At 45.8% G+C, this 24555-nt stretch overlaps 1 protein-coding gene across 3 annotated transcripts in view; it reads right to left on the bottom strand.

Moving 5' to 3' along the window:
• The window catches only part of WNK2 (WNK lysine deficient protein kinase 2), a 199118-nt gene extending 184203 nt beyond the window's left edge, over positions 1-14915 (bottom strand). For all 3 annotated transcript variants that reach the window (XM_060239813.1, XM_060239815.1, XM_060239814.1), the window contains exon 1: positions 14084-14915. In XM_060239813.1, the coding sequence (XP_060095796.1) occupies positions 14084-14893 (810 nt within the window). In that variant the 5' untranslated portion in view covers positions 14894-14915. The remainder of the gene's footprint in view (positions 1-14083) is intronic.
• Between the last annotated feature and the right edge of the window lie 9640 nt (positions 14916-24555).

The raw sequence follows: 24555 nt of genomic DNA, 5'->3' as shown, positions 1-24555 counted from the left end.
CAACATCATAACCACAAACCACTCTTAGTACTGTTTGCGTCTGCTATAGATGATGCGCTGGTCCGTATTCCTGTCAGTCTATGAATACACTCTTCACTACTGATCTGGTAAGACTTTGGGACATGTCGAGGCCCTCAGCCACCTGCCTTTGCCTGACGTAGCCACCAATTCTTCTCTAGCTCACAGCACCATGCTGTTTGAAGATCGTCCTCAACTGCCTCTCCATGTCTCCGATCCGGCTACCCACACAGCCAAAGATCACACCTTGTCAAGGGTTCTGAATTGGGTGTGGAGAGGGTGGTAGACAGACTATTTTGATGCTGAATTCCAGCCCTTCAGTTCCTGCCAACATGAACTGTTAGTGCACAAGGGGTGCCTGCTCTGAGGAAACCACATTGTCATTCCACCCAAGCTGAAAAAGCAGGTACTCGAGGTACTACATGTCGGTCATTCAGGCACCATTCGTATGAAAGCTTTGGCCTGCACCTATATGTGACGGCCAAGGTTGGACAAGACTATTGAAGAGTGGGTCCAGTCATGGGAGACAATGTGCACACTGTGGTCAAGGGTCCACATTGACTTTGCAAGTCCCTTCCAGGGACAAGTTTTCCTACTCTAAGTGGCTGGAAGTCGTTCCAGTGTCCACAATGACTTCTGCAGTTGTCATCTACTCATTATGGCATCTGTTTAAAACTCATGGCCTGCCAGATGCTATTGTATCAGATAATGGGGCACAGTTTACATCAGTGGAGTACCAGTGCTTCCTGGCTGGCAATGTGATCTGGCACATCACCACAGCCCCTTTCCACCCATCCACAAATGGGCAGGCAGAGCAGATGGTGCGAACGATGAAAGAGTCACTCAGCAGGATCATCCAGGGAGACTGGCACTTGAGACTGGCCAATTTCCTTCTACAACCATACACAAATGCTCAGTCATAAAAGCTGAAAATGTAAAAAATCTATTGCAAGATGAAAAATAGTACAGGAAATTTATACACTATTGAAAATGGGTTGCAATTAAACCCCCATATACAGATTCCTTGCAGACTCAGCAAATTTCATCAAAGCAACAATGACCTTCTAGCAAACTTTAACTGTTTTAGGGAACTCCAGTTCTTTTTTCAGATGATGAAATGAAGATGATGAACTTTCTCCAACAATCCCCACACGCTAGATTGCAGCAACAGAGAAGCTAGCAAACCAAGCCTTTTCCCAGATGGCTTCTTCAGGCATGTGCACTTTTGGGGTACATTTCTTCAAATTACAGTCACTTTGAGCCATGCAAAATGCTGAGCATTTTAGCACGCCAGCAATTTGCATGACTCAAAGTGCATGACGGCTTGGTTTGCTAGGTCCTCTGTCGCAGCAATCTAGCATGTGGGGATCATTGGAGACTCACCACCACCCTCCTGGATAAACTGCACCAAGGAGAAAGGAGGTGGCGAGCAGCAGGTTTTCATAGTGGCTGAAGAAGCAGCAGCAGGGGGAAGCAGCAGCAGGGCTGTATTATGAGAGGAGGCAGAGTGGTTGCTGAGCCAGTGGGATGTGGTGATCATAGACACGGGCAATGAGCTGAAAAGCTTCTACTACGAGCTTTACTGCCTCAGCAAGCACATGGGGACCCTGCACTGCCTAGTGTTGTGCCCCAGAGGTGCTCCAACCAGCCTCCCTTGGAGCCACCAGACTTGCGCAACTGCTGGGACTGGCCTCTCTTCACGACACCTGAGGACCTCTCCAAGTCGCTTCCCCAGTCTGGGATTTGTGCCGCCCTCTTTGTGCATCATCTGCCTTCGTCAACAAGGCTACACGCTCCCAACCCCCCCCCCCCCCAAGCTGCCAGTTCCCTCCACAAGCTCAAGGAGGCAGTGAAAGCGACAGAGAGAGAGCAGGGAAGAGAAAGCAATAGAGAGAGAGAGAGAGCACAAGAAGAGGCAGCAGCAGCAAAAGCGACAGAGAGAATGAGCAGGGGAGAGAGTGACAGTGAGCGAGATAGAGAAAGCGAAAGAATGCAAGAGAGAGCGAGCCAGGGCCCAGCAGCTGGCCGCTGGAAGAAGCAGCCAAGCCCCCATGACCCCCCCAAAAAGTTTTTATCCAGACTAGGCACCACTGATAGACTTGGACTCTGGGCCACAAGTGGCTACTCTTGCCAATGGACCTATTGCAGAGGACTCTGTGGCTTAATTGCTGGCAGCTCCTGCACCCACAAAGAACATTGCAGGTCAGAGCTCAGAGCCAGCCATGGCCTCCACTCCTCCCTGCGAAGTGAACCCCATGCCCAATATGGCACTCATGGAAGAGCTGCAGCGCTCACAGCAGGTACAGGCTCATCCCAGATACTTGTGGGACTATGCATGTGGCTAAATTAGTCCTAACTCAAGGGGGAGGGGTGTTACGTATTGAGTGTTGTTATATAATGTTTTAATCTGAGCTTGAACACCATGCTTAATATTCTCAAGATTCCTTGAAGTAATATTTTATAACCTGCTAAAGCAGAAAATACTGAACAGTACTTAGGATCTAGATTTAGGCTGTTCACTTTGATAGTGCCCTCACAACAATTGATTTCAAAGGAACTTTCCATTATTTTCCAACTCAGCAAGGACTGAGATCCTCCATTTGCAGGGTTCAAAAAACTAACATATTACTACTTGATTTCATTACATATTAACCTACTTCTCATGCTCACATCAATCACTTTACCAAAATGGCTATAACATTAAGTATGCTTACTTACAACTAATTAAGAGTCCCTACACTGCATTTTATGCCTCTTCTCCCTACCTAACCCGCCCCCCCACAATATAATTATACACATCTAAGCAATGGTATACCTCTACATTTTAATCTCCATATTCACTAGAGACCAGAATATTTATGTTATGGAATCCAAGACAGAAGCTGTGCTTGACAGAGAAAATAAAATGATTGTGGTTGTGCCTTTGGTTCCAATATGGAAGGCAGAATTTTCCAAGGTGTTTACAGTATTTCCCTCTCTCCTCTCCCACCTTCACCCCACCCCCCACCCTGCATATAAATCTTTGGCAAACAAGACAGTTATAATGCTGCAACAGCTTATCTAGTAACCTTAAATGTATCTTGCCTAGGTCAGCAGCTGAAACACCTGAAATCTCTGATATAGATATCACCACTTCCAGTTTTATTGACCCCCAAGTTCTTGTTCCTGTAGTTCTTCCCCATCTCCAGTCTGCCAGTACTTCATGCCCAAAGACCCTGATTTTTAACTGTGACCAGAAATGTGCTGCAAATGACTGGTACTGCTGTTGTCCATGCCTTTCAAAATGCTTCCCTCTACAAATTTCAGGGACGATGAGCACAAAACGGCAAAAAGTGAGCAACTCCTAGCAACGGATCTCATCATTTGCAAACAAAACTTCTGCTACAACTGAATGTTTCTGTCAAATTAGCATTACCAGGTGTCATCTTTTTAATTTTTTGTGTGTTCATCCTCTTTTAGGCTCTTTAAAAAAAATTAAAATGTCCTCTTTTGGGTTGGAAGATTAGGCATATTCCTAATTTGTAGTGATTATCATAGTTTAAATAGCAGTTAGTCGTAGTGACCTCTTGTTTGAAGTAGTCAGTTGGGAAATATGTCCTCTTTTTTCTTCTTCTTCAAAATATGGTAACCCTATAGTCAATTACTTATTTAGGATATTTTAGCACACCTTTCTCCCCACAAAGAACTCAAAGCACGTCACAACAATATTTTAAACCAGAAATTATGCATCTGTCACCTTAGACCACTACAAAATAGTTTCCTGGATGCTAGCTTAGCTAGTGCAGCTTTGCAATACACCAAGAATCTCTACCATCTAGATTTATCTGCTACATTGGACTTTTAAAAGACCTGCTGAAAATTGAGAGATTCCAGGGGTCTGGTTATCCCTGGGGCCCATGGACCTCATCAATTTATTGGATTTTTTTTTTATTTTAGCAAAGACTGAGTAGTGCAAAGGGAGGCACAAAGGAAAGCAAAGTGATGGCTCAGTTATTTGATACACAGTTGTCAATTTTCCTCCAAAATGTTCAGGGCATCATAGGTCACAATTAAGAGCAGAAATGCAGGCAGTATTCCTCATGCTCCCCTCCAAATGAAATAGCCTCCTCTATGTAACAGAAGGGAAGTCAGCATGATTTTTAAAAGAACTGGCAACAGAGCATATTCTACCAAGAAAAAGCTTAAAACAGTTTGCAAGACACATAGAATGTTCCAGCTATTCTAAATAAAGATACAAATGCCAGCCAGAGGAGTACTGCTACTGAAATTACATAACTCCAATGTACATAAACACCATCTTTGTAAAATGTTGCTGGCCACTTGTTTCTTTCAAATGGATCCTTGGAAATGTATTCTGACACAATGAATTCAAACCCTGTTTTTGTTTAAACTACTTTTACTGAAAGCCATTTTATTAAGTACACTTCTTAAGGCACACATTGTTGTTGTTATCTCTTTATTTATATTCCACCCATTCCCCATAGGGGCTCAGAGCGGAGCACAACATGAATAATAAAATCACAATAAAATCAACATAACATTAAAACAGCAAAACAGTAAAAACCAATTACAATATTCAGTCCAAAAGAATAGTTCAGCAGGACCAGATGGCATAACAATACAATGCAGCAAAACAGCACAGTAGGGGAGGCCAACCGATCTAGTGAATAGATGCCCGCTGCCTCACCCAAAAGCCTGGCACAATAGCTCCATTTTACAGACCCTACGAAAGGCTAGCAAGCCAGGTAGGGCCCGGATCTCCATAGGGAGAAATTTTTCTTAGCGGACTTCAAAGCCTTCTCATGGACTTTCATAAGCGTTCTATAAGAGGTTCTGGACTCTTCATCATGACCAAACTGCAACACTCGCTCTAACCGTCTAAGCTGTCGTTTCATCCTTAGCAGATCCAAGGAGTACCAGGGCGCCACCATGGCACGACAGCAAAGAGGACGCCGGGGGCGATGTCGTCGATGGCAGTGGAGATCCGGGAATACCAGTCCTCCACAAGCTCATCGAACGACCCACCAGGGGGCATCGAATCCTGCAAGGCCTCCTGGAAGTGCTCTGGATCCATTTGGCTCCGTGGGCAAGCATAAATCTGCTCTCTGCCTAAATGGGGGTGGGGTTGCAGGTCCAGCCGGACTTTCAAGGCATAGTGGTCTGACCATGGAACAGCATCTGCTGCTACCAGATCTATCAATATCCCTGCCCCGAACATCAGATCCAGCGTGTGTCTGGCCCGGTGTGTGGGAGTCAATACAATCTGGCTGAGTCCCAGCATCTCCATGGATGACACCAGGTCCTGAGCCTGCAAGGATGCCGCGTCATCAACATGGACATTGAAATCCCTCAGAACTAAAAGTCTGGGGAAGTTCAATGCCCAGGTGGAAGCCGTGTCCAGCAGGGCAGGCAGGCTCTCTGGTGGTGCGCTAGGCGGTTGGTACACCACCCAGATTGCCAGACTCTCTTTGGCTTCCCACACCAGACCAGTACACTCTATGCCAATGATGTTCAGATCAGGGAGCACCCTGAAAGAAAAAGAGTCTCGGATGAGCACAGCAACTCCACCAGCAACTGGTGGAGGACGGCAAACCTGGGCGGGGAAAGCTGGTTCAAGGCAACAGTTTCACCCTCCCGTACCCAGGTCTCCATCACACATGCAAGGTCCACTTGATGCTCTATGATGAAATCTCGCTGCATAGCGGTGTTATTATTAATGGACCTGGCATTAATCAACACCTGTGAAGGAGATGGGTAATTCATCTTAGCCCCACAATCAACATGCCTTGGGATGGGACATAGGTTGGAGGGAGTCCAAGGATTTCCATATCTCTGGTTCCCTTGTCTTTGTAGCCTATGGATACGTATATGTATGACATCCATATGCTTAGCAGAAAACTGGCGTTGTACATTCCATTATCCACTGGTCACACTTAATCATGGCACCAACTTCCCTATAGCTTGTTTTTGTTCAATTCCTGTAGCACATATATTGCAAGAAATGGCAACGCAAATAATTACATGGTGTCTTGCCAACCAGTTATCATCTGGCCAGATGGGTGTGTGATATCTCTATCCATCAAAAAGCTGTCTTTCACAGCAACCCAGGAGTTCCTAGCCTAAACATTATTTTATGAAAAATTTAATTTCCTTCAAGCTTCATTTTTATACAATAATTCCAGCCAGTACAAAATTACAGCAGTAAATATTCAGTTATTCCAAGAAGATAACACAGGAGGACCTATGAGGCAGTAGCGATGGCTACAAAGAAATGTTACTACTCTGCTACTATAGCATCAGGTAATTCACAGCCATCCTGATTGTTCAGGGTAGCTCAACAAATGCTGACGCCAAAAACTCAGCCTTTATTGTCTCAGGAAGAGACAATTAGTTCTGATACTTTTGCCAAGTTTTATACTGAGAATACGTCTTGATCTAGATGTCAGGTTCAACGCAGGCAAAACAGAAGAACATTCTAATACACCACCTGGTCTATTTATGGATCGTTTGACCCAGTTTCCATGATGGATGTCAACAAGATCCTGAGATCTGTGAAGGTCACTACTTGTATTCTGGATCTTTGCCCATCCTGGCTGCTAAAATCATGTAAAGACCACGTAAACAAAGCCTTAGGATCTATTATAAATCAGTCACAAACTCAGGACATCTTCTGTCAGCCACTACTTTTAAAAACACTATCCCTAAAGAAAAACAATGTGGCCTATTATTGCCTGGTCTCTAACCTGCCATTTCTGGGAAAAGTGAATGAGAAAACAGTAGCAGATCAACTTCACGTCTCCTTGGATAACTCATCTCCTTTAGACCAAGGGTGTCAAACGTGTGGCCTGGGAGCCAAGATCAGGCCCCAGAGAGCTCCTATCAGGCCCATGAGCAAGTCTGCTTCCTTCTCCCTCTCTTGCTTCCTTCTGCATCACAGTTTGTTTTGCCAAACTTCCTCAATCGCACAGGAACTGCAGAGCAAAATCATGTAAGAAAGGGTGGTGTGGGCTTCTCCAGGGGTTAATGAGGGCTGCTGGGGGCATGGCAAAGCTCCTGGTGGCTGGCTGGTTGGCCGCTCTCCTAATCCAGGGATTGTTATGCAGCTGCACCTCCTATTCAATGGACAAGGAAGGTGGGGAGGAACAGGGGGAACCCTCAGAAAGGTTCAAGAGTTGTGCTCCTCTGAGTTCCTGCTGAATCTGAAGAATCTGAATCTGCTAAAGTGCAAACCCATTGCACAAACCCCCTTTCCCTCCTGCCTCCTCCCTAGTGTACCGAGGTAAAATTAATCTCGAACATTAAACCATTATGGCTCTTCCAGACACACATCAGGTACCCATTCCCTCCTTTTGTTTCAAACTGGGAAGCCATTCAAAACATCCAGGAAACCCCTCAGTTATTGTTCACTCAATCATATTCCTGGAGGGAGCACCAACCCTTCAAACAGTACAAAACATGAAAACTTGGCCCCTTTTGCAATCTGTGGGCAGCTCGGCACCTCTGCTACTCTAAGTAATAAGCCTCTGTGACATGACACGCCGGCCATGCATGTCCCTATCTTCAATTTCTATATGGACTTCTGCAAACCTGGACAGGTAATATTGCTTTGTAATTTCCCCTCAAAATCTTTATTTTGAACTCCTTATCTCCTAGTCTCTTGATTGTGTGTATTTTGATTGCTTAAATGTGATTATATTCCTACAGAAGCTCAGATAAAATACATACCACAAGTTAGGAAAGGCACAAACAGGTATAAGAAAAGGCCTGCATGGTTAACAAACAAAGTAATGGAAGCTGTAAAAGGTATGAAGGACTCCTTTAAGCGGTGGAAAACCAGTCCAAGTGAGATTAGTAAAAGGGAACACAGGCTGTGGCAAATCAAATGCAAGACTGTGATCAGGCAGGCAAAAAGGGACTATGAGGAGCATATTGCAAAAAACAAAGTCCAACAATAAAAATTTCTTCAAACATATTAGAAGGAGGAAACCAGCCAGGGAGGCAGTGGGGCCCTTGGATGACCATGGGGTAAAAAGGAAGGATAGGGAAAGGGCTGAGAAGCTAAATGAATTTTTTGCCTCCGTCTTCACTGTGGAAGACGAGAACTTTTTCCCACCCCTGAATCACTAATTTTGGAACGGGTGTTGAAAGACCTGAGTCAGATTGAGGTGACAAAAGAGGAGGTCCTACAACTGATAGACAAATTAAAAACTAATAAGTCACCGGGTCCGGATGGCATACATCCGAGAGTTCTGAAAGAACTCCAAGTTGAACTTGTGGATCTTCTAACAAAAATCTCTAATCTTTCATTGAAATCTTCCTCCATTCCTGAGGACTGGAAGGTAGCAAATGTCACCCCCATCTTTAAAAAGGGTTCCAGAGGAGATCCAGGAAATTACAGGCCAGTCAGTCTGACTTCGATACCGGGAAAGTTGGTAGAAACCATTATCAAGGACAGAATGAGTAGGCACATTGATGACCACGGGTTATTGAGGAAGACTCAGCATGGGTTCTGCAAGGGAAGATCTTGCCTCACTAACCTGTTACATTTCTTTGAGGGGGTGAACAAACATGTGGACAAAGGAGACCCGATAGATGTTGTTTACCTTGACTTCCAGAAAGCTTTTGATAAAGTTCCTCATCAAAGGCTCCTTAGAAAGCTTGAGAGTCATGGAGTAAAAGGACAGGTCCTCTTGTGGATCAAAAACTGGCTGAGTAATAGGAAGCAGAGAGTGAGTATAAATGGGCTGTCTTCGCAGTGGAGGACGGTAAGCAGTGGGGTGCCGCAGGGCTCGGTACTGGGTCCCATCCTCTTTAACTTGTTCATAAATGATTTAGAGTTGGGAGTGAGCAGTGAAGTGGCCAAGTTTGCGGATGACACTAAATTGTTCAGGGTGGTGAGAACCAGAGAGGATTGTGAGGAACTCCAAAGGGATCTGTTGAGGCTGGATGAGTGGGCGTCAGCGTGGCAGATGCGGTTCAATGTGGCCAAGTGCAAAGTAATGCACATTGCGGCCAAGACTCCCAGCTACAAATACAAGTTGATGGGGTGTGAACTGGCAGAGGCTGACCAAGAGAGAGATCTTGGGCTCGTGGTAGATAACTCACTGAAAATGTCAAGACAGTGTGCGTTTGCAATAAAAAAGGCCAACGCCATGCTGGGAATTAGGAAGGGAATTGAAAACAAATCAGCCAGTATCATAATGCCCCTGTATAAATCGATGGTGCGGTCTCATTTGGAGTACTGTGTGCAGTTCTGGTCGCCGCACCTCATAAAGGATATTATAGTATTGGAGAAAGTCCAGAAAAGGGCAACTAGAATGATTAAAGGGCTGGAGCACTTTCCCTATGAAGAAAGGTTGAAACGCTTGGGACTCTTTAGCTTCAAGAAACGTCGACTGCGGGGTGACATGATAGAGGTTTACAAGATAATGCATGGAATGGAGAAAGTAGAGAAAGAAGTACTTTTCTCCCTTTCTCACAATACAAGAACTCGTGGGCATTCGATGAAATTGCTGAGCAGACAGGTTAAAATGGATAAAAGGAAGTACTTCTTCACCCAAAGGGTGATTAACATGTGGAATTCACTGCCACAGGAGGTGGTGGCGGCCACAAGTATAGCCACCTTCAAGAGGGGTTTAGATAAAAATATGGAGCACAGGTCCATCAGTGGCTATTAGCCACAGTGTGTGTGTATATATAAAATTTTTGGCCACTGTGTGACACAGAGTGTTGGACTGGATGGGCCATTGGCCTGATCTAACATGGCTTCTCTTATGTTCTTACATATTTTTCTAAGTAAACAATTTAAACATTTTTAAATCTGGAGTCTTCTTTCTGACACCTGACCTTCATATTATTTGTAAGAGAACCCGCTCCAAAATAGCTCTACATATGGTCTATCTCTTGCTTATTCCCCTATCAAAAGAGCAGACCCAAAAATTTCTAGTAACAGTGCCTCTCCCTCCTCGTCCCCTGGACAAGGGAAAGTGCCAGAGCTTCCTTTGGTCAGTTCCCTCCATCACACAAGAGAGATACAAAGCACCTTTAAGGCCAACAAAGTTTTGTGTTTTAACAGTTTATTGATAGCATATGGTTACGAAACTTAATTGTTTTTTAATTATTTCAGTACTAACCCATATGGCATTTCAATCCCCCCTCCCTCCAATGTTGACTTCCCCGAGGTTATAGATTCAAGTTCAATACCAAAGGTACTACTAACTGATCAAAATTCAATATATATATATATTTTTCTTTTTTCTTTTTTCAATAATGCTAAAAAATTGTCCAATGTCTTTTTACATTCCACTCTTTCTCCATATATCCTTTAAATTTCCTCCACTCCTTTTCGAATATCTCCAAATCATAGTCTCTTAGTGTTCTAGTTAGTTTGTCCATTTCACTCCACAATAAAACTTTCATAGTCCAGTCCCATTTTTCCGGGAGGCCAACAAAGTTTTATTCAAGCTTTTTGCTGCAAGAGAGAGAGCGCTCTCCTGAGTGCAACAGGATTTGCCTCCCCCTTTTCACTGTATTCATGCCTTCATGATCCAGTCTTTCTCAGCAGGAAACCAATGTGAACCATTTTAAGGAATAACAACAAGCCAGTGAGGTGCATTAGAGGGGGTGTCCAGACAAAATTCACCCAACACATTTCCTTTGTAGACTGGGGATTTTTAAACTAGGCTTCCCAGAGAAGTAGGCTGATACTGAACACTATATATTGCTGTCTCACTTTCCTTGCACTGCCTCATAGGAGTCATAGTTATTTCTCTAGGGAAGACTACAGTTTTGTAGACAAACCCATAGCCCTCAGCAGAGCTTTTTTGTTGTTGTTGAAAAAGCCCAGCAGGAACTCCTTTGCATATTAAGCCCACCCCCTGATGCCAAGCCAGCTGGAATTGCATTCCTGTGTGTTGCTGCTCAAAAACACCCCCAGCCCTCAGTCCATATCACGGTGCCTTCACATTTTCTTGACCAGCACATAAAGCAACTTATGTACAAAAGCTGACAATGCCCAGCCATTTCATGTTTTCCTCTGAGTCTTTTTTGTCTGTATCCTTTATAAAGTTTGCTACCTGGCATTTTTTTTTCACACACACGTGGCCTGGCCTGACAAGGTCTCATTTATGTTGGATCTTGCCCTCATAACAAACGAGTTTGACACCCCTGCTCCAGACCCTTTTCAGTCTGGTTTCAGGGAGGGTTATGGAACAGAAACAGCTCTGTTAACTTTAGTTGATCTCCATATGAGTGCAGACAAATGCCACACCTCTTTGTTTCTCTTATTGGACTTATATGTAGCCTTCAATACAGTAGATTATCTGTTGAGGCACTTGGAGACAGAACTAGGTATCAGGGAAACTGGTTCAAATAATTTGTCATGGATCAGCTTCAAAGAGTTGCTAAAGGAAACCAGTTATCATCAGTTTGGTACCTATCTGTGGAGTTCCACAAGGTGCAGTTCTACCCCCTCTCTGCCTTTCAGTCTCTTTGTAAAGTCTTTAGGGTAAGTCATTCATCACTTTTTTATGAAATTAACATCATAATGACTAACTGCATTTCTATATATCCTTATCCAAGTCTCCCGGTGATGCAGTAGGGGCTCTAAAAGGCTTTCTTCCCATTCAGCCTAGCCTGAAATATGGCCCTTTACTACGTTGTGGCTGATTTGGCCATCTGGATCCATGCAATAGTAACATCGGGACTAGACTACTGTAATATACTGGACATTGGTCTCCTCTCAAAATCAATTTGGAAACTCCAGTTGGTGCAGAACATTATAGCTCAGTTATTATTGGGAGCTAGATGGAGAATGCTACAGTCACTCCACTGGCTGCCCATCAGTCACGAGGCTCAATTTAAGGTATTGATCATCACAAAGAAAGCCCTACATGCCCTTGGACAGTCATATCTGTGGGAGTGCCTCTTCCCCTATGCACTACCACAACAGCTTTGCTCATCTGAGCAAGGTCTTCTGCAAGTGTCAACATGCAAATTGGGAAAGTCAACAACTGCCCATATAATGTGGTTTCTACACTGGGGCCCCAGCCTTATGTAATGGCTTGCCTAATGAGATCAGGAAGGCTCCCAGTCACCTGGCATTCTGTAAACTATGCAAAACCAAATTATTCAAGGCTTTTCTATGCAGCCAATGCACAGTTCTAGTTGCCCTGTTCCAAAGAAGGCAACATTGAAAAACTATAGGAAGTACATATGAAGCAACCAAAATAAAAAAAAAGTTGAAAAACAATTTTTAAATTAAATAAACATCATAATACAGTGAGCTTGTATTAAAGGTGTCATAACTGGAATACTTGCTAAAACAAATCAGATAGGTATAATTGCCTCTCCTTTTCAAGTATAACCAAAGAACTGATTCAGAATGTAGCTCTTTTTCCACAATACAATCTGCTTCTATTACAAACTGACGTGCTAAAGTCTGCTGTTATTCCTTAATTCCTCCCAATGCCTTCAATAGGTCTGCATCTTAATTTACCTAATTTTAATGATGCAGCACATTATACTTTTGGCTTTATAGACCTGTGTAAACTCAAGCAATATAGTTCAAGATTTTTATTTTATTTTTTTAAAACAAAGATTATTTCTAATCCGAAGAAAACCTTACCAGCGGTACATTTACAATTTGCATTACAAGTGCACTGTGTGACACGAAAACAGCTTACAGTAAATGATAAGGAAAGTATACATCTAGTCATGACCCAAACATGCTGGAATGAAAAGTATGCATTATTTATTTCCAGCAAACTTTGCAAAGGTATTTGAAGCATCTATTCCATTCTGCCCACTACCCATTGTTCCAGGCATCATGAGGACTGATTCTACTTTTTAAAAATACTGGCGGCACAAATTCAAAGGCAAACACTTGGACTGATTCATATCATGGCATTTAATGTAAAATGCCTAAAATGATCTATGTAACAAAACCTAGACATGCAAAATAACAGTGATGGGTTTAAAACTGGGCCTACTATAAATAAAAACAGACCCAAAGGACTCTTCCAATTAATGGACTTAGTAGGGTGTAAAACTCTATTCAAGACTGCATTATTAAAAACAAAAGCAAGAGACAAAAAATCCCTTGTCAACACTGGCTCATACAGTTTACATAACATTTAACAAAATAAATAGCCTTCATCTCATGGCTATGAAACTTCAAAAATATGGCATTCAGACAAAGATTAAACAGATGACCTGTGAAAGATTAAACAGATTAATTTCCTTTATAAATCACATAACAAAACTTTTTAAAACAGCAAAATGTCTAATTTAGAAAGTTCCGTAATTTACTTGAACCTTTTACATAAAGCAAAAGTTTATGAAGTTTCAGTTTCCCAGTACATTTGGAATGTTTTAAAAAGTTATTTTGCTATACAAAGGCTGGAACTCTAAATGCTGTTACTAGGTTATAAATCCTACTCAACTCTACGATATCTGCAACCTACATCAGATTGCACTGCCCTATATAGCATATTCTGTCACTAACATAAGGTGATCTGCCATTGTAAAAAAAAAAGAGAGATGCCTGGCAATTTAATACTAACAACTGTATGAGATTAAGGGTGAATTTTAAAACAAAAAAATAAATTGAATTGTCTTGCTATGATTCATTTCAAGGTTATTCTGGAAAAAATGGTTCTCTCTAGACACAGCCATTCTAAAGTACAAGACAGAGATGGTCTCAAAAAATGGATATGATCCAACCCTGTGGGATTTCTCTGAGACATTTACTTAGAATATACACAGTGTGGACACTTGATCTTTTTTGTTTTCTGTTATAAAACATCATTAGTTTACACTTGAAGCACTATCTCCACGGTAAGGCCCAGGACTGAGAGGGTTAATCCTAGGGGGAGTGAGTATGCATATGATGGGGGGGAAGGGTCAGAGCCAATGAAAATACTGAGCTATACTTAGGCGGGGTAGGATAAGCTATGGTGAGTATTACAAAGCTTTTATAGATGACAGATGCACTTCGTTCTTAGCAGCTAGGACATTAAGCATGCCCCCCCCCCACAACATCCACAGAGTTGCTGAAGCAGCTTACCTGAAGTTCACACCAAGCCACTTCCACCCAGGTCTCAGTGTCTAATCCCTTGTAGACTGTTTTGAAAGATCCTCTTCCAAGCTCTATATCAAACTTTAAAAACCTGCCATCTGGGGAGGTGGCCACAGCTTTCATATCGGCTTCCTCCTCCTCTTCCTCTGTCTCCTCTTTCTTAGACTTGCTCTGCTCTTTGGAAGGTTCTGGCAGCTCTTTCTTCTCCACATCCTTGCTGCTCTGCTTCTGCTGGCCGCTGGCCGGGAGGGTTTCAGGGACAGCATCCTGGTCCTGGGGGATTACCTCTTCCCCCAGCCCCTTCTCTTCCACTACTCGCTGGCCTGCTTTTACTCTCTCAGCAATTATCCTTCTGGTTTTGGAGAAGAGAATGATCTTCTTCTGCTGCTCTGGTTCCGAGGGCTCAAAGGTGGGCTCCTCCTGGTCGGAGTCCACCACACTCCTCCGCAGGAAGCGCAGATGGACTAGTTTGGGATCCTTGGCATAAGGCAGGCGGGGGGCCGCGGCTTTGCCTCCTCTTGGCATTACAGCAGGGTCCTTGTCCGCCTGGCTGCCGGCGCTTGGTCCATCAATATTCATGCCTTTTCCACCAGCAGGAGCCGGAGCTGCGGCTGCTGCAGCACCAGCAGCTGGAACCTGGCCGCTACCTCCGCCTGCTTTCCGCGGAGTTGCCGATTTGGCATAGCCCCCAGTTTCCATTACAGCCGAGCGACCAGCAGCCGCTGGAGAGGATGATGGTAGTGCTGGTGGTGCCGCCGGCGACGCTGTCTTTCCTTTGAGGGACTCATCACGGTCCATCCTCGTGCGGAAACTCAGTCGAGTCACCTGCCGGGCAAAACAAAAAGCGAAAGAGTACAGAGGCTGACACCGCCCGGCTCGGAGCACGGCGGCGACCACCTACAGCAGGCGGAGGGCCACTCTGCCCCGCCACGCGCACACACACACCCCCTCCCCGCGCTGTGCCACACCACCGGTTTTCCTCTGAACTGGAGCCCGCCGTCAGAGGTCTCCCGTCCCAAGCATGCCTTCCAGGGGCGGAGCGTTAAAATAAAAGGCCTCCTTCTTCCCCAAGGGAGAGAAGAATTGAGGGCGGGGGAGCTTTGCCACCAGGGATCCTTCGTCTTCTCTTCCAACTCCTTTCCAAGGATCGGCAGCGAGCAGTCCCTTCTAAGGAACGGAGGCGGGGAATCTTCGACTGCAGCGACAGGGACCGCAAGCCGCCGCCTCCCTCCGTGTAATTACGAGGAGCCCATCTCGACCGTCACCTAAAGGCCAGCAGCCGTCGCCTTCGACCCCAAAGCCCTTCAAAAAACCAAAGCTCCTTCCCTTCAGCGCCCCCTCCCCTTCTACACTCTGAAGCCCTTCGGCAGGGGTGTTTCTGAATTCACCGGAGGCTTTTGCTCCTCCGCCGCCCCCTCACCGCGCCAGAGGCTGCCGCTCACCCCATTTCCACGCGCCGAGGACTTCCGCCTCCCCCGCCCCCTTTGCCCACTTCAGTCATACTGCAGCTCCTCAATGGAAAGCCATATTGAGGCTGAGAAACGGAGGGTGGGACTGAAGCGCCGGCAGACCGCGCTAATCAAGCTGGGGCGAGGCGCAGCTCCCCGGAGCTCTGCCTCCAACGAGAAGGCTTTAGCCCCCCTGGCCAATGCGCGCCTGGCAAACGACACGCGAGGTATCTGCAGCCGCAGCCAGGCAGGCTGACTTGGAGACACACATGGGGCCGCCTCCCTTCTTAGCCTACCGAGACGAAGCCGGCCAAGTGTACTGGAGCCTTTGCAGCCTGCTAAAGGCAACCGCGAGAAGGGTGGCACGGCTGCACCCTGCGGAGGAGGGGGCGAGCGAGCAGCGGGCTCAGGTGCTCTCCTTGCACAATGCAGCCGCCTCACCTGCAGCCCGGGCAGCGGGGAGGCCCCCAGATCCCTGGCAGCCCCGGCGACCTACCTGAAGGCGAGGAGGCACCCATCTTCAGAGTCAGCCAAGGAGGCTGGGGGCAGCGGGGTGGTAGAGCAGCAGGGCAACTCTTCCGTCTCCTAGCATGTAGCCTCCCCTCCCCCCACAGCGCAGTCTATTTGGCTAACAGGCTCTGCAGCACCCGCCTCCTCACAAGCGCCGCGCTTCGCTATGCTAAAGAACCGCTCCGTCCGTCCGTCAGCCCTGCCTGGCTCCTCTTCCCTCAGCCCCGGCGGCCACTCGCATTGTCCAAAAGGCGAACACAGGATACCACAGCACAGACTGCGAGGAAAATAGTCCACCCCCGGCAGAGAGCGCGCCTTCTTCCCACTGACCACCTGCGCCGCCGCTTCAGCCGGCCCTTCCCCTCCCGCGCCCTCGCTGCTGGCTCTCTTCTCTAGCTCTGTCCCCCTTGATGCTTTTGTCAATGGCAATCGCTCTCTAATGAGCGCCCCATTTAACTGACAGGCCGGGTGCCAGGGGCGTCTACAAACAGCCAATGAGAGGGGGGCTGGGGGAGGTGGCCCCTTCATAGATCCGCCCAGTACTGCTGGGGGATGGGGAGAGCGGTAGCTCCCCCTCCTCGATTGCTTGCAGGGCACCGCGCCCGATTTCGCCGTCGCCTTTGGGCTCTTTATCGCCGTGCAGCGCTGAGGCTTACAATGCCTCTGCTCTCTTCGCTTATGTCTAAGTGATATTGTTATGATAAGCTTGGGCTAAGGTTTGCGCATGCCTTATATGAGAGCCGCAGCCTATTATGACCCTTGCCCTTCCCTATAATAAAAAGGGGGGGGGGGTATTTAAGCCGCCTAAGAGGAAACTGCGTCGGAAGCTTTCAAGAAACTGATCGAAATAGCCACCACGGAAGGAGGCAGAGTTCGTCTCCCGAGAGAAAGAGTGGGGGGAGGGGGCAGGGAATAGAAAGACATGGGGGGGGGGGGGGGAGAGAGCAAATGAGGGCAGGTCGGAGGAAGTCTTTTTGCTCTTCCTGAAGGCAGCTGTAACCTGCTGCGAGGCTTCTACTGCCTGATGCAAGCAAGCGCCGGTTCTCCTCTGGGGACCTTGTTAGGCAGCAGCGCCTTATTTACAGTCTTCTTGGCAGAACCTTTTCTTCCTAATAAATCTTTTAAAACCACCTGCTGCTTCTCCGGATTTTTTTTTTTAAATTAATCTGCACTTGGTTGGTTACACGTGGAGGTTTTTTTTGTTTTGTTTTAAATGAATTAGTACTCAATGACTGCCGTTGTAGGACACGTTCTCTGTGTGTGAGCGTGCATGAGAGCTCGTCCAACTGAGAGAAAACAAGTTTTCAGTAGACCGGTTTTTACGCCTGTAGGGACACCACTTCTCTAGGGAGTTAATTGAGGGTTAACTACTGTGAACAACAGAAGACCCTACCCACCCCTCTACACTAAATTTTTAACAATAGCTCAGTCAGCGATTGATTCATGTGCTTTTAGGGCCATAGGTGAAATGGAGGATGTCAGACTAGATGTTGGAGACTAAAGGGGAAATTTGCAGCCTACACAATATAAAATGTATTGAATGGGATTTCTCTACAGTAAACAAACTGGACAAAAGCCGGTGTGCAATGTGCACATCCCCCAGTGAGCTTCTCTCAGTACTGGTGGGTTCAGTGAAAAGCCTGATTTTAGTCATATTGCTGTTACTATGATTGTGAACATGGCTTTGGATGCCATCTGTTGGGCAAAAAACCAACAATGGTACCGTATATAAGTTTAAAATAGACAAAAATAATTAACAATGATGACAACTATATGGAAACTGATATGTTTAAAATTAGGATTGAGACAGATACTATTCCTGAGGAAAAACCCTAAGTGAGGATGTCTGAAATGTAAAATGAAATAAACGTAACATTCCATTGCACAACAATATACCTAGTTCTCAATGTGCTTTCCCCATCTATGGATTTAAATTAATATTTAAATATGAAGATTATGGCCATTGGATCTTTCTACAAACCTGAGAAAAGTGCAAGGTTTGCAGAAAGATTTTAAATCTTAAAAAAACAAACAACAAAACACCCACTGGGGGTTAACCCCTCTCCAATGATAAAAGGAGTGCCTGTAGATGCCCCTGATAGCTGCTGCTAGACAACCTCAACAATACTGGCAGCCTTCAAGGAGAGGTCAGAGGCCTTTCCAAGGCTGCTTGGAAAGGCTGATGTGAGTCCCACACACACACAAGTCCTTGCTGGTTCCCCACTGTGCAGTTGCGCACAAATTAGCTGGCGCTTTTTTTGCCTTTGAGGGAGGAGTCATTGATTAACATGGTTGCTAACACACAACTTGCACGTCTCACCAAGGTCCATCTGCTAGCTACTGTCAACAGTAGCCAGCCCACAAAAGCCAGTGTAGCCTTTAGATTTTCAGAATAGGATCTGGGAGACAGGTTCAAATTCCCACATTGCTAAGGAAGCACACTGCGTGGCCTTGAAACAGTTACACTCAGCCTTAACCTACCAGATAAAAGGTAGTTTGATGGACGGGTGGGAAAGAGAGGAGGAAGGAAGGAAAGGTGAGGATAAGGAGGCTACCAGGAGGAGGGGAAAAGTAATACTGCAGGAAGAGGATACAGAGGAAAGTGAATCCTCCCTCCATAAGTCCCTGGTTGTTCCCCAGAAGCCCTCTGGGGATTGCCTCTGGGGTGGGTCTAGACCAACACCCTCTACACACTGTTTCCTGCCTGGAAGAGGGGGATGAGCTGGCTCATCCTATTGTCTCTTCTGCCAGATCTATTGGCTTTTCTTAAGAGGTAGCCCAGGTGCTTCTGCAATGCCATGGGCTAATTCCTCCCCCCCACACACACACTTGTCTGTGAGCTCAAAAAATAAACTTCTAAAATCTGCTTGCCAACTCTCCAAGAGGCAAGGCATTTCTCCACATCTCCCCCTCCCAAGATTCTAGTGGAGGGACACTCTTTTGCAGAAGGGTATTCTGCAGCAGAATCCAAACAAGTCTGTTACAAGAAAGTTGCAAGTTACATAGTACCAGGGTCAGCCCTATGGCGCATGGTGCCCCAGGCAGCCTAGGTGTCCACTGTGCCACCGCTCACGCTGCCCCCCCCCATACCCTTCCCTCTCTGCACACCTCCTCCCTCTCTTCCTCATAATTTTAATGCCTGGGAACACTCCCAGGCTCTTTAAAGGCCGCCTCTCCCACCGATCAGCTGGATTCCCACGTGATCCATGAAGGAAATGGGGAGGAAGCAGCTGGCTCACTTGTCCTTCCTGCTGCCACTGCCCCTGCGCTGATTATGAGGGCCAGCATAGGAGCTGCATGCCTCTTGTGCAGTTTTACCCGCCAATCAGCTGATCGCCAGGGGGGGCAGCCTTTAAAGAACATGGGGAGCACGGCGCTTCACTGCACGTTTCTGGACATTAAAATTGTGAGGAAGGGAGGGAGGGGGGGGACAAATAGAATCATAGAGTTGGAAGGGACCTCCAGGGTCATCTAGTCAAACCCCCTGCACAATTTAGGACATTCACAAATACCTCCCCCTAAATTCACAGGATCTTCATTGCTGTCAGATGGCCATCTAGCCTCTGTTTAAAAACCTCCAAGAAAGGAGGGCCCACTACCTCCCGAGGAAGCCTGTTCTACTGAGGAATCACTCTGTCAGGAAGTTCTTCCTAATGTTGAGCCAGAAACTCTTTTGATTTAATTTGAACCCACTGGTTCTGGTCCTACCTTCTGGGGTCACAGAATACAATTCCGCACCCTCCTCTATAGCAGGGTTTCCCAAACTTTTCTTTCCCATGGCCCAGTTATTTTTACACTTCTCCTTCATGGCCCACTAAAATTTGGAGGTGGGGCCAAGAGACTTTGGGGGTGGAGCTGGAAGACAGGAATTATGTCATTTCCTGTGGTGTCAAGGGCCAAGTGATGTCACTTCCAGGGCATTCTCCCAAACCTGCCTCTTCTTCAGAAGTAACTTCATTTTCAGAAAAATCTCTCCGAAACTTATGCTGAGCCAAAATGCGGGTGGAAAGTGGGCGGTCCTCTCTTTCCACTCCCACACCTGCATGCACCTATCTGTTTGTGTGTTCTTCTCCAGCTTGCAAGCACTCCTAATGCCCATGTTCAATTGCTTGCACCACCTACACACCCCTTCCTCAACAGCACTAGCCAGTGTATGCAGTTGGGAGTGCTGTTGCCATTGCCATCAGGAATGACAGCACTGTGTATCACCCACACTGAGCCCTGGCAGCTGCTCCACCTCAAAATATGCTGAAACATTTAGTAGGCCCTTCCTTCAGCTGCTGCTACTAGAACCCTGACTCAAGCTATAACCAAGCTTGCTTCGTTTCAAAAAAATCTTTCGACAGCTATTTTTCATACTTTTCTTTGGCTGAAACACTGGGAAATTACTGTGAAAGGTAGCAGAGAATTGTACTGAAATGAATAAATTAATCTCCAGTTATATGAAGTTCATACAAGCTTTTCTGTAGTTATCCCCAAAAGGATATTTATGAGGAGCCTGCAGATTTTTACTGGCTGTGTTTTCCATGCCTTTATAAGCAACCTGTTTTGCAGATATTTAGCCAGTGAACTTCTTTTATTCTTTTTAATATCTACAGGAGGAGTTTAATTTTGGTGTCAGACAGCTGTTAAAAGCAGGACCAGTAAAATGGTGCCAAGTTCATAGTACCATCACTTCCAGTGCTGTTGAAATATACAGCAGTAATCTCCAATAATCTCTTTCTGCCCCACACCCCTCACTCTTACTCTCTCACACAGAAATCTAATAGAAAGACCAGCTGGCTACAACTGGGGGTGCCAGCTTTTCATTGGCAGAGCTCCTTTGTCTGCCAGTATGATGAACAAAAAAGTTTCATCCAGTAAAAATGGAAGGAAGGAAGGAAGGAAGGAAGGAAGGAAGGAAGGAAGGAAGGAAGGAGAGAAAGAGAGAAAGAGAGAAAGAGAGAAAGAGAGAAAGAGAGAAAGAGAGAAAGAGAGAAAGAAAGAAAGAAAGAAAGAAAGAAAGAAAGAAAGAAAGAAAGAAAGAAAGAAAGAAAGAAAGAAAGAAAGAAAGAAAGAAAGAAAGAAAGAAAGAAAGAAAGAAAGAAAGAAGAGGAAATGAAGATTTGGAAAGAAAGAACATAAGAGGAACTATGTTGGATCAGGCCAGTGGACTATCCAGTCCAAAATTCTGTCATACAATGCCCTAAAAGCACCAGAATGTCCACCAATGGGGCCAGGGCATTAGAAGCCCTCCCACTGTTGCTTCCCCCCCTCCCAGCACCAAGAATACAGACAGAGCATCTCTTGCAGGGAAAGAAAGAAGGGGGGGGGGAGAAAAAAGCCTTTCTCACCATCAGATGACCCCAGTCAGCAACAATTCTGCCCAGGGGTCATTTGGTAAAAAAAAAAAATAGCTACTGGAATGCCCACTCCCTGTCCCTCCCGGCTGAAAAAAAACCACACACCGTTCTTTGTCGCCCAGGCCTCCCGGGGAAATCTCCCCAAAAGAGCATACTGCAAGGCACATGAAAGCTCATACCGTGAAGAACACTACATGGGTCTAAAGTGCCAGTGGACTCCAGCTTTTCTCTTAAACACTGGGAGGTGGGGAGAAGGAAGGAGAGGCAACCCAGCTCCTCTCTGCACAACACAGAGATGGGGGAAGGAAGGAAGCCAAACAGAGCTCAGGCTTTGCAGCCTGTGTCAGTCTTCAAGGCTAGCTTTTCTCTGCACAACAGAGAGACAGGGGAAGGAAGGAAGCAGAGCAGAGGTCATGCTTTGCTGGGGGCAGGGCTAGCTTTGGCTTTTCTTGTGACCCCATAGTAAGGCTTCCATGGCCCAGTAACGGGTCACGACCCTGCAAATGGGAGACATTGCTCTATAGGACAGTTCTTCAAGTACTTGAAGATGGTGATCATAACACCTCTCAGCCGCCTCCTCTCCAGGCTAAACATCCCCAGCTCCTTCAACCTTTCCTCACAGGATTTGGTCTCCAGACCCCTCACCATCTCCGTCGCTCTCCTCTGGACCCCTTCCAGCTTGTCTATATACTTCTTAAAATGTGGTGCCCAAAACTGAACACAATACTCTAAGTGAAGTCTTACCAGAGCAGACCTGTTCCCTGGTTGACATTTAGCATTCTTGCTAAATGCTCCCCATGCAGACCCCAGTCCCTGCAAAAAGCTTTGATGTAATCCATGTCAGTAGGGTTGCCAGCCTCCAGGTGGTGGCTAGAGATCTCCTGTTATTACAACTCATCTCCAAGTGACAGAGGTCCATTCTTCTGGAGAAAATGGCCGCTTTGGAAGTTGGACTCTATGACATTACGTTTCAAACCCCACCCTCCCCAGGCTCCACCCCTCAAATATTCAGGTATTTCCCAATCCAGAGCTGGCAGCCCTACATTAGCCTCTGCCAGTTTTGACCCTCCACTCCAAGAGTTATCTGCTAGCTCCAGAAATAATGCACTGGCATTTCTAAATCCAAAATGTCACACAATCTCAGGCAAACTGTCTGGAGTGAGGAAGGCAGATTTAACTCTGGCCTCTTCCTTCAAGTCCCGTTGCCAACATTCTTTACCATCAGCTCTGTAAGAGGGTCACCCAACTGGCAAGTGGGGCCCTGCATCCACTTCCAGCACAGCCAAATCTGTTCCCCCTGGTTTCTTCCTGGAGCCCACCTCTTGCTGATGCACAACTGAAAAACTTCTTTCTCTGGTTTGAAAACACTATTTTCCTAGCCACTCCAGCTTCCCTTGCTGCAACAGTTTAGAAAACTGGGCCAAGACAAGCTTCCACTTGGCTCTTCAATTCCTCCTTGTCCTATCACACTCTGCACTGCCATTTCCCTGTCAAGATCTGTTTTTTTCCCACCTGTTCACATGAACATCCTTGATCATGCCCCCTAACCTTCCCATGGAGACAGAACACTTGACACTGCCTATCCAGTCCACAAGCACATGAGGCCCCTCCCATGTATCTAGCAGCTTGCCAGTGCATGAAGGCTGAAAAACAACCACTTGATCACCTAGTCAGATCACCAAGTCAGAGACCTGGCTGTTTTATCATGCCAGCTGCTGTGATTCACTTTGGCCTTTGACAGATCCTCTCTAACACTCACCATTTCCAGCTGCTCTGTAAAACACAAGGCACAACTCATCATTGACTCCTTAGCCTCAGAAATCATTTATTTTCACTTGTCCCTGCCGAAGTCCAGCAGCCCCCTACCAGTTTTCCCAAACTTTCCCAAGTTAACTTGTAAAAAGATGTCTCAAGAGCCCCCTTTCATTGGGAACATCAATGAGGAGAACTACAGGAAGGGTTCTGAACATTTATGTTAGAATATCTTTATAACTTCATCTTCAGCCTCTTCTTATCAAATTCTATTTACAAGCATTGGCACTGCTATGTGATTTGGTTGGTCCTAGCCCTGACCTAGATAGTCCAGGCTAGCCCAATCTTGGCAGATCATGGAAACTAAGCAAGGTCAGCCCACCCCTAGCTAGCATTTTGATGGGAGACCTCTAAGGAATACCAGAGTTGTAACACGAATGTGGACTGTAGCAAACCGCCTTTGAATGTTTATTACCTCAAAAACCTTTTGTGGTAGGGTTACCACCTCCTAGAGATTTGGGCGGTGGGGGGGCAGTGGAGCCTGAATAGGGCAGGTTTGGGCCATAATGCCAAAGAGTCCAACTTCCAAAGCAGCCATTTGTTCCAGATAAACTGATCACAGTTGTCTGGAGATCAGTTGTGATAGCAGGAGATCTCCAGCCAACACCTGGAGGCTGACAACCGTACTTTATGGTAACCATAAGTCAGCTGTGATTTGATGGAACTTTCCACCACTACCAATAATAGGTATTGTGTGGACTATTTGGGGGGTTTTACTTTTGGACTGGCATAACTGCTGACAACTTGTTTCTACAAGCAATGTGAAACTTATGATGTAATATTTAGGCCACACTTCCATGCCTCTTCCTGTCTGATGAGCATCTTGCTAGCTAAACTATGGGACTGAAATTCAGAACCTGCTTAGGTCACCATCACTGACAAACTCATTCAAATCTCTTTTAGTGGAATTAAAGTTTTTTCTTACATCTATTGTCACTGGGCTTCACCCACCCATCCGCATCTAACTAATTCAGGATAAAAGACATTTTTTATTTGATTGTGTATCTATTTGGCTTCAAGAAACTGCAGCTAGAAGGCAAAACCCTAGTCAGTGCAATCCTAAGCAGAAGTATATCCCTTCCAAGCTCGTTGATAGCAATGAATTAATTTAGTTTGGTCTGTATTCTGTTTAGGATTGCATTGCATGTAGATTAGCTGTTCACATGCTTTTAAAAAAAACATACACTAGGTAAAAGCCACAGATAAAGTTGTTTGTCTTTGTGTATTCTTTCCCCCACCTGCTCTTCTGAGAAAGAAGATAGCATCACCCCTTCACCTTAGAAATACTGCTTTGTGAAAAGGGGATCAATAGTAGAGAAGTGGTGGAACAAACGATTATTTCACCCTT

This window comes from Heteronotia binoei, chromosome 5 (assembly GCF_032191835.1).
Source record: "Heteronotia binoei isolate CCM8104 ecotype False Entrance Well chromosome 5, APGP_CSIRO_Hbin_v1, whole genome shotgun sequence".
Classification (NCBI taxonomy): domain Eukaryota; kingdom Metazoa; phylum Chordata; class Lepidosauria; order Squamata; family Gekkonidae; genus Heteronotia; species Heteronotia binoei.
Note: the sequence above shows the minus strand (reverse complement) of the source record. Positions and strands in the feature narration are given on the sequence as shown.